At 37.7% G+C, this 16471-nt stretch overlaps 1 protein-coding gene across 8 annotated transcripts in view; it reads left to right on the forward strand.

The window, feature by feature from the left end:
* CORIN (corin, serine peptidase) overlaps positions 1 to 16471 on the forward strand; it is a 119427-nt gene that overhangs the window by 42213 nt on the left and 60743 nt on the right. For all 8 annotated transcript variants that reach the window (XM_064418245.1, XM_064418252.1, XM_064418253.1 and 5 more), the window contains one exon: positions 14227 to 14408. In XM_064418245.1, coding sequence (XP_064274315.1) covers positions 14227 to 14408 — 182 coding nt within the window. The remainder of the gene's footprint in view (positions 1 to 14226; positions 14409 to 16471) is intronic.

Consider the following 16471-nt stretch of genomic DNA (forward strand, 5'->3'; position numbering starts at 1 on the left):
TAAAGTATTGTCATAGATGGGGATGGCAGTTTGTTAAACTTCAAATTTGTTCAGTCATTTCCTTCAGCAAAGTTAATATTTTAAATATATTTTTTGGTATTAAATTAGCAGGATATGTTCAGGGTGACATAAACTATTCTGGAAGTTCAAGGAGCATATATTTTCCTGCATTTACATAATTTCATAACATTAGTATAATGTGCATGCACTTTTAAATTGAGTTTGATTTGAAATAGGATCAGTGAGTTTAGCAGAGCTAAAATCAAAACATGACACAAAAAGGGGAAAAGGAATATTTTTAAAATATATATACTTAATCTTTGATGTTCTGGAGGGGGAAAGAGAGAGGAGCATCAGATCTGCAAAAAGTAGTTATTACCATCTTCCCTTCCCTTCTCAACCCAGCCCCTTCCCTGCCTTCCCCCCATAACTCATGTATGTGAGATCTAGAGAAAAGCATATAACATAGTAGGGGAAGTTACTTTGTATATGCTGAGTGCAAATACCAAAAATGAAAAAGACAAGCCCGTGTTAGGTCTGTTGAATAAGGGAATCCAGTTAGCAGAAAGATACTGAAGCAGAAGAGACTGTGGAAAGCCTCTGGAGGTAACGAGTGCAGATATGTCCATATGCTGTAGTGCTTTTTTGGGGGGGACTGTGGTTGTCTAGAACATACAGTATGACAAAACATCCACTCATGTTGTGAGCAGCTGTTGCTGGCATCATCATTATTTCCTGCCGTCAGTTACAGCTGGTTCATTCTAGCGTCAGCGGTTCTATATCTGATCATCACTTTGCATTTGTTGTTCTCTCTTTGCTTTGTGAAGCAATTGTCCCTAATGTATGTAAAGCTTAATGTGACAAATGTTGTTTACACAGTGTGGAAGAGATGAAGCTCCTGTGATGCCTAGATGTCTATTCTTAGGTGTTGTTGAGAGTCTGTTGGCAGCTTGCAGCCATGGGAGCAATAATTGTGACAGTGCGTTACAAGAAGGAACAAGAGGGAAAGTTACAAGCACTAATCTTTGGCATCCAGTGAGCTGTCATTACATAGCTTTTCTCTGATATTTAAACTCATGTCTGTTTCGCATTTATTTTTCATGTATTTATAGACATTGTTTTCGTTAACACTTGAAGGAGATTAAGTTTCTAGGCAGAGAGCATATTCAGTGTTTGTGTAGTTAGGTACAGGGAGTTCTGAAAACTGCCACAATACTGTTCCTCTTCAGAAATGTTCTTCTGTATCTTACTGCAGTGAAACCATGTGTGAAAGTTAAAATACAGTAACTTTAAAAGCTGTATTTAATTTCAGCAACTGGATATAAAAATCAGCTAGCCCTGCTCTTTTAAGAAAATACATAAAGTACATACTACTTTCTAGTACAGAAAAAGTTCAAAAGTACAACTAAAACCTGTGTGAAAATGGAAAATGGAAATTTCCAGTGCAGCAAGGCTTTTTTTGCATGCTTACCCGTAATTTTTGTAGTAAGGGACTGCTTACATAAAGGTGTTATGCAACTTCCTCATTTTTGAGTGGATGGATGAGGTCTTTCCAATATGACTTTAAAAACAGCCTTAAAAAACCCTGTCCTACCACAGTCCATCAGCACTGCTAAGAAAACATGAAAACTAATACCAGCGGTGGAAGAACACATTAGACTAGATGTGCTGAGCTAATGACATCTAAAACATTCCCAGTAGTAACTTTGTCCTTTTGGGTAGTAATAGTCTGTATCTTCTGACCACCACAAGCAACACTGGTACTTTGTTGTAAGAGAGATCTGTCCTCAGAGCTATTGGTTTTGATTCATGATTTAATCTATTGAATTGTCCCTCAGCACTGAAAGACACTAAGAGTGGGCCAAAGGTTAGTTACTACAATGTAGTGGAGGTTTATTTATAGCAATTCACATGCATTGGATTCCACAGTTCAAGAAGACAATAAAAGTTAACCTGCAATGTTTTCAGATTTCAAAAGGAAAAAAAAAGATGTATTTTAAAGCCGAAATTAATGTAAAATTTAAAGATTCAGAATCATTAGAGAAATTTTTAGTGGGTCAGCCTATTGCTGCATAATGCAAGCAAACTCATTGAATGATGTTTTCTAATATTTCTTGCACTCTATCAAAAAATCAAATTTCATCAAAAGACTTGGAAAAATAGGCAGGCTATATAAGATCCTGAAGGCCCATGTACATGACTTATTTTGACCTTTTATGCTGGGAATAAATGTGAGTAAATGTGAAGCTTATGATTCTCATACTCCTGTGCTGTCATGCTGCCTTTAAAACAGAAATAATATCTTGAGTACTTACATTAGTCCTCTTTGTAGAAGTATATTGTAAAGCTGAGGAAATGTCTTCCATTGAGAGATCCTCAGTCTCCTATCTTTGGAAATCAAATTTAATTTAGGCTAGAAAGTAGTATTAGGGCAGTGCAAATTAGAAAGTATGATACGCTCCCAAGCTAAAATTCCAATGCACCTTGCATTTCTGTACATTTTTACTCACTATGCTTTTTTCATATCAGATATCTTTGAAAACAGAGTTGTGAGGTGGCTTGTCTTCAGCTGAGGCTCAAAGAGTCCATTGGAGATCATGGCTTTTTATGCTGGATGCTGTACAAACATGCACTGAGGGGCAGCCTCCTGCCTCCAGAAGTTTTATAACCCACTGAAGAAAACAAGTAAAGGCTAGGAAGAGAAAGTAATGCTGGCACATCAATGGCTGGGAAAGCCAAAACTGAGCAAGAAATGTGCAGTAGAGCAGAGAACTACTGTAACACTTACGGCCTGTATTTTAGGCACAACATTATTTTTCATCTTGATTAAACTCTGAAAATTAATTTCACTTGTTTATTCACTTTGCATGTGATCTGATGCATAGTGAATGTATGGTAAAACTCTCTGCCATAATTCAACCATTTTTTCCTCCCTCCTTTAGATTAATTCTAAAGGAAAAGACAAGGCAATGAAGGGAAAATACTTTGATTTTCTAATTCTTTCCTGGAAAGGAGTTTCTCATGTAAATAACTATCTGCAACATATTTTATTGTGCTGTAGTAGCTATGCTACACACAGCAGTATCTAGGTAAAGACTTGTAGAAAGCCAAGGAGCTCAGAATAGGTCAACATGGTTGGAATGGGAGAAATTAACTAATGAAAATTAGGTTAATATTAAATAGGTTCTAAGAAGCTGTGAATAGTTTGTGTGCAGTCAAATGTTCTTTGAAGAGCTGCTGATATGACTCCTAGTGGCAAATTCGATTCTATGCTTTTTTTCTCGTTGATTGTCTTAATCTTTTCTCTGTAATTAGTAAAAAGGAAAAACCAAATAGTATGATTTTCACTGTGGGCCTAAAATAGGATGAAATATGAGGTCCAAAAAACAAATTCAGAAATATGTGTGCTGTCTTTTATTAAAAGTTGTCAAGAGTTCAAAACAATTTCATTCATGGCCTGTTAGAAAATGGAAAGGAATCAATCTTCATTGGGTAATAGATGTCTGTCATGTTTAGTATAATCCATGAATGAGACCAGTGGTGTGGTTATTTCCTTTTTCCTGTTTTTGTGAACTTCACTTGAAACTTATCCATGTTCTTTGTTTCTCCTGTTGACAGTGAAATTAATTATATTTTATCACTGTTATAACAGCTAAACTTATTAAATTGTACGATGTTATTAAAAACCTAGATTTTGGAGTTAGTTGAGGCTTTTGAAGTGTTTAGGAGAAAAAGCTGACTGGTCACTTGGGTCTTGTTCACACAGGTCATGAGAATTTTTGTTTTAAGGCTTTGAACAGGAACCTATCAGCATACATTTGAATCAAGACCTATTACACAAAGTCCATAATGGGTTTAGTTGTGTATGAATGATGTATGGATATGTATGAGTTTGTATAGGCAATCCTCCACTGGCATGCTTCAATTTTATTTTAATCTATGTGATTTTGGCAACAAAAGCAGGTAAATATGCTGAGACAAAATAGCAGCTGCTAGGACATCTGAGCAAATAATCTCGTAGGTAGTCTGCGACCCAGTTTTTATGCTTTTTATAGTGCACCTGTGTGGAGATGTCAAATTATAGTTGCACAGGGAACTTTGCCATTCTACAGCTTTTAAGAAATATTTAAATTTTACGCATATATGAAGTTAGCTTCAGAGTAATTTTTGAAGCAAAGGTATTGAGAAACCCTCTTGGAAGGACATTTAGAATCCTCTCTCATAAACCTATCAGAGATGCTTTAATTGAAATTGGTGGTATTTACTTTTAAACATTAAGCTACTGCACTGACAGTGACAATCACTTGCCAGGTCTCCAAGGAATTAGGTGGGACAATTTTCTCCTACCACTGTGTTGTCTGTTTGTGTTCTTCTCATGACTCCATCCAGTGTAGTTCTCGCCAGGACCCAGGCACATGGAGTGGAGGCTTCTTTCAGATGCTTATAAGTGGCTACCAGTTGTTTCCTGGGTGTGCAGTCCTGTCTTTCACATCCTGTGGGAGTTGCTTTGTCCTCTTAATACACTTCCTTTTAGATGGTGCCTCTTTAGCCTAAGGAATTTAACATGACTCACATAGGCTATTCCAGATGTAGTTCTGGCAATAGTTGTTTGCCAAGGAGATACAGAAGTTTAGAATCTTCAATTCAAAATAAAGCAGAGGTGATGAGGGTGATTTATACACAGAATGTTTGAAATCACGTCTTTTGTTTTAAATGTTGCCATGATGTGGCTTGCAGCCCTTCAGAATCCAGCAGACTAATTGTGTGACAAAACCCAACACTGTTGTAAAATCTGTCTTTGGATATAACCGAGTCATAATCCGGTCTTCAGTTTTTAAATCTGGGTATGGTCCTTTTAAGTGCAGTTGTGACTTGAACCACACAACCTTGGAGGTCCAGCTAATGAAAAACATGAATAGTCAAATCCTGTCAAAAAGGAGCACACAAATTAGAGAGTGTGATAATGTTGCAAACGCTTGCCCACATAAATTATGTTCTCTGCTAGTTTTTTTTTGTTTTGTTTTTGTTTTTTTTTTTCTTTTTTTGTGTCTTGTTATTGTTGATTTAAAGCATCCTCCTAAGGGAATTGATGTAAGTGTTACTGTTTAGCAGAAAAACTGAGGAATACACAGGGTCTGTGTTATTTGAAAAAGCCTAGTATGCCAAAACAAATGTATAACTTTTTCATTAATGTTTTCCTTTCTACCAGTTAATAACCTTCCAATAAATGTAATTTAACCAGTAGTTATAATAATTATTTATGGTGTAATTTTTTGATAAGCAAAATGTTGAGGATAGAGTTGCTAATGGCAGATAGTCAAGATGTTGTGAGAAACATTTTGTAAGGCTTTATGCAATGTCAGTACTCAATGTCAGCTCCAGTCTACCATCAAACTGATAGCGCACTAATTCAAGGTGAAGTAGAGCTAATTTACAGCAACAAGAAAGTGAAATGGTTGAGAGGTGTAATGCATTGGGGAGGGTTTCAAACTAGCAAAACTGTCTGTTTAAGGGATCTGTAAAATAGCACTAGATAGTTCCTGTGTACTTCTAAAAGTGTTTATGTGCAGTAACAGATGTCATGTGCAAATCAAGCCATGATTGAAAATTCATTATTGAATGAATTTCTACATGTAAGGAGACAGTGAATAAAATCAGGGTGACTTGAAATGGAAACTTGAATAGGTAATAGATAGATACATAGATCAGAGCAAATATACAACATGCAGATCCAGAAAGTGGTAATATATTTGCACAGAAAAAGGATCAAGAAGAAAATAAATCCTCAAGCCCCAATTTCTGCTCTAAGGAAAGATAATTTTTCAAAAACCTAAATTTTATTTCTGCTGTCCTATGAGTATAACATGTTCTTCATGAGACATGAGTGTGGTTTTTGGTTAAGAAACAACTGGTTTACAGTCTGACTTCAAAGAAGGGAATGCTCACATTTCTCTGAAGTATTGGAGCAGACTATCTTGCCAAGACATAAATGAAGAAATAGCAGTCAAAAAATAACATTTCTAGAGATATGCCTTTCTTCTCAGTGCAGCCTGTATTGTTCATAAATAATTTCATAGTTAATTAGTTATATTAATAATATTGTCTAACTGTTATTCATACAGCAGAAAACAATGTGCTAATGAGAAAATTAGCACAACTTATACTAAACTTATACTGTCCCTGAAAACTCACACCATGAAGTCAAGATGTCATATTTGTCACCTTAGGAGCCACTACCTCTTTTTCCTAACCTGAAATAGTAGGAAGGTGACAAATACAAAGTTTGCTTTTGGAAGGAATGCTAGGGAGAACATTAATAATGGAGTGGCATGGGCCAAAATGCCTATATTTAAAGTTGAAAAATGTATCTTAGAGAACGCTTTCTCAAGATACGTAAGTCTTTGAGGGGAAAAAAACAAAGAAAAAAGCACCATTTAACTTTTTTTTTTTTTGAATGCCTAAATAATGCCCTGGGCAAAAAACAGAAGTTAAAAATGAGTTGCTTATGAAAAAGCACTCTATAATCACCAAAAGTGCTCAAATATTTAAGCATTGAAACTTGAAATTTATTTGGTAAGTTGCTCTAATAAGTACTAAGTGCTTCCTTGTGGCTGTTAGAAGAGGGAGATAAGGGAATTAGAAGAAAAAAAGTCCTTACCTTAGGGGAATGTCTGTTTGTAAAGTTTATGTACCTCTGGATATGCCTATGGAACTTAATCGCCAATTCTAGCTTACACATGTGAAAAATCATGGGAGTCTCTGAAAGCATCTCTGTAACTGTCATGACTTGGCTGCTGTGGGTGGACCTAAAGGTCCCAATAGCTAGGAATGGTATTGGATCTAGGTACAGGGCCTGAAGTCAACTCTGTGGTGCCAGTTCTTTTACACAGGTGCGGTGTTGGGAAGGACAAACCAGGGACAAAATATAGGGGAAAAGGACAGAGGGATAGGATGCTGGAAAGAATGTGTTTTCCACATTCAGAGAACTGTCCCTTCCCTGCCCATAAACTGTTTAAAATTACTGGTGTGTATAATTTGTCAATAAGTCAACATAATGAAAGAGGGGATTAACTAAGAAATTAATTGAAAAAAAAGTTAGAAAAGTAATGTAGAAGTATAGGCAATGGCATCCTGCATTGGCCAGAATTATGTGTGTCGTCCAGTGTGTGTGAAGCCAGCTTTTGCCATAGCAGGCAGCATCAAAACTTCATGCAGTGTGTCATCCTCCCCACACAAACACTGTTTGGCCACATTGTCTGAAGAGCATTTCTAAGCCTGAAAGAGACGTTAAATAACAGCAGTTGGTATAGAAGATGTAAAATTCAACAGCAGCTGCTGCTTCCTTTACTCATTTCTGGATGGGTAAGAAAAGTCTTTATTCTAATGGTATATTTGGATTTGTTCCCAGTTCCACTTTCACTGGAATAAGGAATGTATATTTCCCCCATCTGAACAGCTTTCAGAGTTCTGTGTGAGCTCTTTGTTAGGTATGGTACTCTTGGATAGCAGATGTGTTCTAAGACTTTTGCAGGTATAACTAACTCTTTAGCTGTGTCTTTCTTATTGCCCTAAGATATGGCAACTATTAAGGAGTAGTTTATTTGAGCTGTCATTCTTAGTGAAAAAAATCTGTGTGGACCCACAGAAGAGAATTCTAGTCCAGCTTTTTCATCGAATTTGGTTTTGCCACTTTTCTGTTCTCATAGCCTTTAAACAGATTGTTCTTCCATGCTGCAGGCAATCCATTCAGTATCTCCATCTTTTTCATTCTCATTGTATAACCCAGGCTTTTTTCAGTCTCTTGGAAAGGGCATTCCTCTTGTGGCTCATCTGTAGTTGCCAAGCTTCATGACAGCAAATGGGGTATTCGTGAGTGTATGAGTTAGCACTGGCGTTCTGCACTATCTGTAAATCCTTATGCTGAGTCCCTGTAGGGCAGATGAGTGGACACTTACCTGCAGTTCAGCTGTTCATGCAAGGCCTTGATCTTGTCTAAACAGCTGCAGCCATTATTCAGGCTCCCACCCCCGGGAAACTGAGCTGCTATGCCTTTTGCCAGGTTCACCTCTGAGGCCTTTTTTCTCCTTTAACATGTTCCATGTTTCTCACACTGTGGGTCCTATACTTTTACAGGTAATTTTGCATCTTTATGCCTGCACAAAGGAACCTGTTTTGAGAAAACACTACATACATTTAAGCTAAAAACTAGGTGGGAGGTAATATTCTGCTTTGAGTGTTACAAAGTGTTACATGGAATTGAGGTGCCATCTTTCAATGTTGTATGGATTCAATACAATTTTGTCAAGTGAAATAACTACAAAAATCTAAAATAATCTTGCTTTCTTTTCAGATTTTATTATGTAAAGAAAAAAATTTCAGATTTTAACGCCTATCTAGAGACAAAATAGAAATTCAAGCTTTCAAATTATGAACTTGCAAGTTAAGAGATGAAAACCAAACAAGAAAAGATAAAATACATACTTTTCTGGATTATGTGAAACATTAGCAGCCAGTTTTTTTTTATAAATCCATGAATCAAGAAGACATACTGAGTTTGTAATATGTTTGAAAACATATTTATGAGTTTGTCTCATAAAACTGTGTCAGTGACTGTGTTGCTCTCCATATTGGAGTACCGTGAGGGGGTACTGAGAAAGATTTCAAAAGAATGGTCATTCTAGCAAACTGTAATCCTGGGTGTGTGTGTTTGCTCTGCTACAGAAGCTTCTTTTTCTGACATTTACATTCTCTGGAAGTCATTATTGTTAGAATATCATGAAAAGTATTAAAGACAATTAGAACACACAAAGGCTGGTATGTGAGCTAATCACTTCAATTTGTTTGATTTCAGGGCTGTAGAAATAAAGGGTAAACCTCAGCTTTCTTCTTCCCATAATTTCATGATGTTTCAGTTTGTCCTTGCACTCATCCTCCCTGCCCTAGCAATCTCTCACAATTGTAATACCAGTTCATTTATTTTGCCTCAGGCCTGAGATCTATCACCATTCTTAGCATGTGTGCCTGTGTGTGAATGTTACAACAAAATATCCTACAGTTGTTTTTAATTTGTCTCAGTACCTGAATACAGCTTATTGTGTGGCCACAGAAAAAGTTGTCCTGAAACAACAGAAGGGATGAAGCTGGGGAAAGAACAGTAATGAGAACCAGCAGGAGTTGAAAATGTTCATCAGTCTGCCTGCAGTCAGGTTGTCTATTGAGCCATAAATGTGACCTTTAGCAATGCAGCCAACACTTGTGTTCTCAGAGTGATCTTCCTGCTGCATTTTCAGCTCTGGCATAACAATTTGGTTGTAAGCCTTTTGCAAATAATTTACCCTCTTTTGTTTTAACCAGTAAAACTGCAATAATGAATTTCTCAACAGGGCATATCTATAGCAGTGCTTTTACCAGTGGAGATACTGTTGTGAAGACACAAAAAATTACCACAGATAATAATGAGCACTAGATATATTATTGTATTTATCAGGTTGCATGGGGAGCTTCTGCAGGATAGTTAATTGTTAATTTTATTTAATTTAATGCTTTTGTCAGCTCAAGCAATATCTACTTCTCTCTCTCGTAACATCTTGTTCTTTCTTTGCCTGTATCCTTTTGGAGGACCCAATCAATTGCCAGATGAGAAAAAGGTGCTTTTCTTTGCATCACGTTACTCTTCAGTTATTTGACCTCTTACTTACAGCCTAAAACCAACTCTTAGAAGTAGCAAAACTGAAAGTAGCACAGAACCAGATCCAGGCATTTGGGAACCAAGCTGCATACAGTGCTGCTGCTTCCTGAAAAGACATGCCCTCAATGTCTGCTGAGGCTGGGAGTCAGACCTTTAGCTAACTTGAATCTTGAGCTAATCTTAGAAAATGTGGTAAATTCTGCGGCCAGGGAAAACAGTCACCAGGAGGATCTTCCCTCTCCTTACTGCTTCTTGGAGTATTATTTCTTTGGTGTCTTCTAGTACTCAAAACAACCACTTAAGAAACAGAGTCTACTGAGGATTCCTGTGCATGGTAATGTGATTGCAAAGAAGAGAAGGAGTAAATTCTGAAAAACATTTGTCTAAAAATGTAAAACATCTCCAAGTTATAAGGAGTAGGTCCCTGTAGGATTGTAATCAGGTAATCTGAGTTCCAATGTAAGTGGACGCTAGGTGATCATCATGACAAGGAAGTCAGATCTTCTGCTTTCAGGCAGTGTTTAACCTCTTTGGAAACTTAAAAATCACTTAACAGAGTGATTTGAATATATACTGTTTTGAATATATGTGCTTCAATGAGTATTTAATACAAAACTTCTGATAGACAGCTTCTTCAAAGATGCCTTATGCAAATTTAAATCCCTTATATATTCTCTCTACCTTTAATATTTTTTTAAAATAAATTATAAAGGAGATTCCTGGTTTTTTTTTTCCCTACATATCTTAATATTGGTATTTCTGTGCAGCTGAATTTACTCAAGTGTGGGTTTGGAGTCTGGGGAAACCAACCACAGAGATAAAAATATGTCATATTTTCTTTCCTTTATCAAATTCCAGTTTCAGGAGCTTTTCTATTAATATCCTGAAGAGCAGAATCACATGCTAATATGTTACAACCTGCTTCTGTGCCTGCCACTGGTGCCAAATCAATTATGGTAAGATTGCCATAGACCTGCCAGTTTATTTTTAAAATGATTGGTCTCTGAGTAGCTGTAAATAAGACTAATCAAGATAAAGACTATTAATAATATTTTCATCCTCCAGAAAATTAAGCAGTAAATTCATACTAAACTTGATCATTATCCAGAAATATTTAATTTATGGAGCACACATGACTCAACATTGAAACTGGGCCAAATAATGCAGTAATCACTGGATAATCCCGTGTTTTCTGATTTGTCAGAGCTTCTCTAGAGACTACAAATTCTGCTTGGTTGTTAGATCACTGTGTAGTTGTCTTTTAAAAGACCGATAATTTCCAAATTACCAGTCCAAATTCCAATTCCATTACCAAATTTCAGCTGTTCTGTGCATGTCTGTGGTAGGTTGACCCTGGCTGGTCACCAGGTGCTCTCCAGAGCTGCCCTGTTACTCCCCTCCTCAGCTGGACTGGGGAGAGAAAATAGAACAATTCTCACGGAATGAGATACAGACAAGGAGAGACCACTCACCAGCTACTGTCATAGGCAAACAGACTCAACGTGGGGAAAGTAATTTATTCACTGCCAATCAAATCAGACCAGGGCCATGAGAAAAGAAACCCAAAATCTTAAAACACCTTCCTCACACCCCTCTCTTCTTCCTGCGTTTAACTTTGGTCATGAATTCCCTACCTCCTGTCCCCTCAGAAGTGCAGGGGGATGGCAAGTGTGGGCTGCGGTCAGTGCATCACACATTGTCACTGTCACTCCTTCCTTCTCAAGAGAAGGACTCCTCACACTCTTCCTCTGCTCCACCATGGGGTCCCTCCTCTGAGACACAGTCCTCCGTGAACTTCTGCAGTGTGGATCCTTACCATGGGCTCCCGTTCTTCATGAGCTGCTCCAGTGTGGGTCCCTCCCACAGTGTGCAGTCCTTCAGGAGCTGTTTGCTCCAGCGTGGGTTCACCACAGGGTCACAAGTTCTGCCAGAAAACCTGCTCCAGTGGGGTGTCCCACAGGGTCACAGCTTCCTTTGGGCATCTACCTCTTCCAGAGTGAGGTCCTCCAGGGGCTGCACCTCCTACTCCTCCTGCTGCGCTGACCTTGGCATCTACAGAGTTGCTTCTCTCCCATGTTCTCATTCCTTTCTCCTGTATGCGGTTGCCTTGCACAGATTTTTTTTTTCCCTGCCTCCTTAAATACTGCAGAGGCACAACAGCCATCAGTGATGGGCTCAGCTTTGGCCAGTGGTGGGTCTGTCTTGCATCTGACTGGAGTTGGCTCTTTCAAACACAGGAGAATTTTCTGGCAGCTTCTCACAGGAGCCACCCCTGTATCCCTCCCACTACAAGAACCTTGCCATGCAAATCCACTACCATACAAAAAAGGTGAACTTTTTGTGTTTGTGGGTTTTTCCTGATACAATGTGAAGAATTCAATGTGCAGATAGATCTTCTTGAAGAAAGTTGCTCCTGACATTTTTAGAATTTTAACAATTATGTGAAGTACAATTCTGCATAGTTATATTTTAATATAACTTTTTAATATTTAATATTAATATTAACTTTATAACTTTTAATTTTTTTTTTTTACTTTTTGATTTGAATGAATGCTCAGTATGTTGAAAGACCTTTGGAAACAAGGAAACATATAGATGGAAGTTTGCTATAGTTACATTTTAAGATATCGACATACACATACTACTATTGCCTGGTTGCTAAATGTCAGGCTATAGCTAAGGTGTGGTACTTTAAAAGTTAATGATTTAGGTGTGGGTCAGGAAAAAACAGAGATCCATATGTATGGAACTTTGTCTGAGAGTCCTCAAGAACTCTTTATGTTTTGTTTGTTTATTTGTTGGGATTTTTTTCAAATAGAATTCCCATTGGTAGAAATCATGTGTACAGATTAGTTAACTGTGATAAGTAGATCTCTGTCAGAGGCCTGTTAAATTCAAGTAATGTCCCGACTAACACTTTTCTTGAGAACAAAAAATAAACTTAGCAGAATGTAATGCCTTCAGATTACTACGTATGATCATCGGGTATGCTCCATGGCACCAGTAAATGAGTTAGAATCACTGCTTACAATACTTTTCACTGTAATACAGTTTTGTAGCATATTTTGTGGTTTTGTAAGAAAATGAACAGAAAGTTAAATTAAGCATATCAGATTGAATAAAAGACAGGGTTATCACCAACAAGTCAAATCAATACTCCATTTTAGCTTTGTGACTTCTTATTTCTTACAGATATTTTGAAGCTCAAGTGCCTTCTGTAGTAAGTAGCAGCATTTCTTTTGGCATTTTTCTGTAGTAGGGAGCCTCTGTCAAACCAGAAGTGTTATTAGATATATCAGCTAAGAAGGAAAAGCTTAAAAATGTCTGGAGACAGTCACTTGCCCTGTCAAATCCCATTTATTTTAGGAGTTTCTCAGGCTCCAGACAGGAGGCAATGATGGCTGCTCAAGAGCTCTTGTGCCCTTTCTTTTTCTCCCTATAGAATAGGTTCTGTAAAAAGCAGAAGAGTGTTTCAGAAACTCTTTATCTGAAGAGCCTTTACAAGTCAGAGGAACTTAGTTTGCCAGTACAATGTGCAGAACTAATAAGTGGCAACTCTTCTGTCATCATATTAAACCATTCTTGGTTTTCTACACAGCCATATACGTGATCTTTGGTGGAAAAATTTTCTGTCTTTCAAAAGATCACAATAAAAAAATGTGGTGGTGAAAAGGGCTGTTTTAGAATATATATGGTTCTTTACAGGCAACAATAATCTGCTATCCAGGAAGCTGCAAGAGACAATTTTAGAGATAAATTCCTTGACTTGTTTCTGAGATAAGTTTAATATTGCAGCATGTGAAGTGCATTGTGTAAAAGTGCTTAGCATTACCTGGAGAATGTATCTCTAAAAACACATTTTTTTAAAACAGTGGTTCCAGCCAGAGTATGTAATGAGCTCAGTAAAAACACTGGCAGCACACTTGTCTTTTTAAATACTAAGCAGAGAAGACAACCATACTGACTTCAAAATACTTATGCAAGTGAATATTTTGCTTTACTTCAATCTCTTAGTTAACATTGTGGTGAGGCAGATCTGGCAGCTTTTTTATTTCTTTCTTGTGGTTGCTGACATGTCACACAGTTGCTAAAAACACCATGTTATTCTCTGTTACTGTAAAATGAAACACTAAGTTGGTAAATTTTTGGGTACTCTAGATTTCTTCAGTTCAGGCGACTTACTTGTGACTGAATATGGAATTCTAGCCATGGTTTTGAGATGGGCGGGTACAACTGAGAGTCAGATGTAAAGAGAAAGATGTCTGTGGTGTAGCAGGAAAAAGATAGTTCTGTGGCATTGTGAGTGGTTATGAATAAAGCAAAATTTCATTTGCTAAAGTCTAAGAGGTTCTGCAGTAATTTAGACATAAACTGCAAGAAAGCTGGATTGAAAATTTAATCACTGTAAGGGTATGGGTGTAGCTCTGTAGAGCACAAAAGTTTTCAAAAGCACTTATTTTTTGCTCTTTCTAAAAAGTTTTCACAACCTGCTAAAGTAATAATAGTTTTTAATTTTGCTCTTTGTCTCTCTTCTTTAGTCGAGGCCTCTTGCCCTGCAGGACGTTTTGTGAGGCAGCAAAAGAAGGCTGTGAACCAGTTCTGGGTATGGTGAATGCTTCTTGGCCAGACTTCTTGAAGTGCTCTCAATTCCAGAACAAAACTGAGAATGACACCACTACAAGGGTATGCTTCTCACCACACCAAGAAAAAGGAAAGCAGTGTATGTTTCCATTCTTAACTGTTACACTGTGTTTATGAGTTTTCATTTAATAATTTATTTTCTTCCTGTGTAGGAAAAGCTCTGGGGTGAAAGTATTATTTATTGTTTGATGTTCCGTAATAAAGTCTGGTTGTCAGTTGATTATAGTTTGCAGTGCTTTAATTGCTCAGGCTGATTTTTTTCAGACTTGTGTTGATTTAAGGCCTTTTTATTTTACATCAAAAATTCTGAGTTGTTTCAAGGAGAGAAGGTTGGAGGAAAGTAATATGACTTGTTGACTTTTTGTTTGCTAGCACTAATAAATAAAGGTTTGTTATTTGGAGTAGAAACCCGATACACAGGCCAGATTTCAAGTGTATCTCCTTTTTCCTTGCTGTAAAAATGAGCCCAAAACTGATCAAGAGGTAAACTTCTCAAAAAGCATGGTCTTTATATGCCCACACATAAAGTAATAGAATCATTTTTTTATCTCAAAAAAGATATTGAAGGTCATCCAGTCCAGCTGTTAACTCAGCAGTGCCAAATCCACCACTAAACCATGTCCCTAAGTGTCATGTCCGTGCATCTTTTAGATACCTGCAGGGATGGTGACTACACCACTTACCTGGGAAGCCTGTTCCAATGACTGACCAGCCTTCCCATGAAGAATTTTTTCCTAATATCCAATCTAAACCTCTCCTGGTTCTCCTTGAAGCTTTTTTCTCCTGTCATACTGCTTGTTCCGTGGGGGAAGACACTCACTGCCACCTTTATACAACCTCCTTTCTGGCAGTTGTAGGGAGTGATTGGGTCTCCCCTGAGCATTTTTTTCCCCAAGCCAAATAACCCCAGATCCCTCACCACTCCTCATAAGGCTTGTGCTCTGTAGACCCTTCCCCAGCTCTGTTGCCCTTTTCTAGACATGCTTCAGCACCAAAATGTCTTTTTTGTACTGGAGGGCCAAAGTAAACGCAGGATTCCAGCTGTGGCTTCACCAGTGCCAACTACAGCTGGGGACAATCCCAGCCCTGGTCCTGCTGGCCACACTATTCCAGACACAGGCCAGGGTGCCATTGCCCTTCTTGGACACTTGGGCACATCTGGCTCATGTTCAGCCAGCTGTAGACCAGCATTCCCTGGTCATTTTCCACTGGGCAGCTTTTCAGCCAGTCTCTAAAAACAAGGCATTTCCATCTCCTCAGAGGTGTTGCTGTGTTCTCTAGATCCAAATCACACCTGAGAGCAGTAAGCCTGACTTTTTTCTCACTGACCCCATTGCTGGAGTTCCCTTGCTGGCATCTGAGACTTGGCTGTTGATAGGCACTCTGTGAGATGAAGAGACTGAGGCTTGTACATTCTGTCTGTGGGTTCTAGCTTTGTTAATGAGTTCTGTATGACAACAAACAAGAATAAATGGTATAATGAAAACTGTTTTTAAATTTTTAAATTAAAAACTCATGAGAATTTATTCTTTAAAACTACCTTAAAAGATAGGGAGGTTATACATTGTTTCTTTGAATGTTAGTTAATGGTACAATTAAAATAGATTATGTATCCTGGGCTACCTCCTTGCAGTTCCTGAGTACACATAATGATTTAGCCTAAAATTATTAGACCAAGTCTTTTACCAGTTGGATTCTCTCCAGCTCTAAAGGCATATTTTTGAAGAGTCATGAAGTAAAGGAGGCTATTGTCCATATCTACCTTCATCTGTGGGAACTTTTGTACTGGCTGAGGTAGGGGAAGATCCAAAGGAATGTGTCTTGTTAAAGTTGAATGATTGCCAGTTCAATTGAACACTGTCCACAAATTTTTGTTATAGAGTCCTGTGGAATTTTGTGCAAGTTGCTGGGACCAGTGTCTTAAATGTATGATAAAAATATATGATATGTATGCTGAAAAAATTAGGTCTAATGGATCTCTCCAAATTGGAGCAGTAAGCAAGTAAATATAAAATGTATTTTTTTTTTCCGTGTCTCAAATTCCCTGTGTAAAGTGGGACTAAAAGCTCCTTTTAGCTCACAGGGTTGCTGTAACCATTGTTTGTTACGCCTTGTCAGAGTGTTCAAAAGCCCCACCAAATC

Source organism: Passer domesticus, chromosome 4 (assembly GCF_036417665.1).
Source record: "Passer domesticus isolate bPasDom1 chromosome 4, bPasDom1.hap1, whole genome shotgun sequence".
Taxonomy (NCBI): Eukaryota; Metazoa; Chordata; class Aves; order Passeriformes; family Passeridae; genus Passer; species Passer domesticus.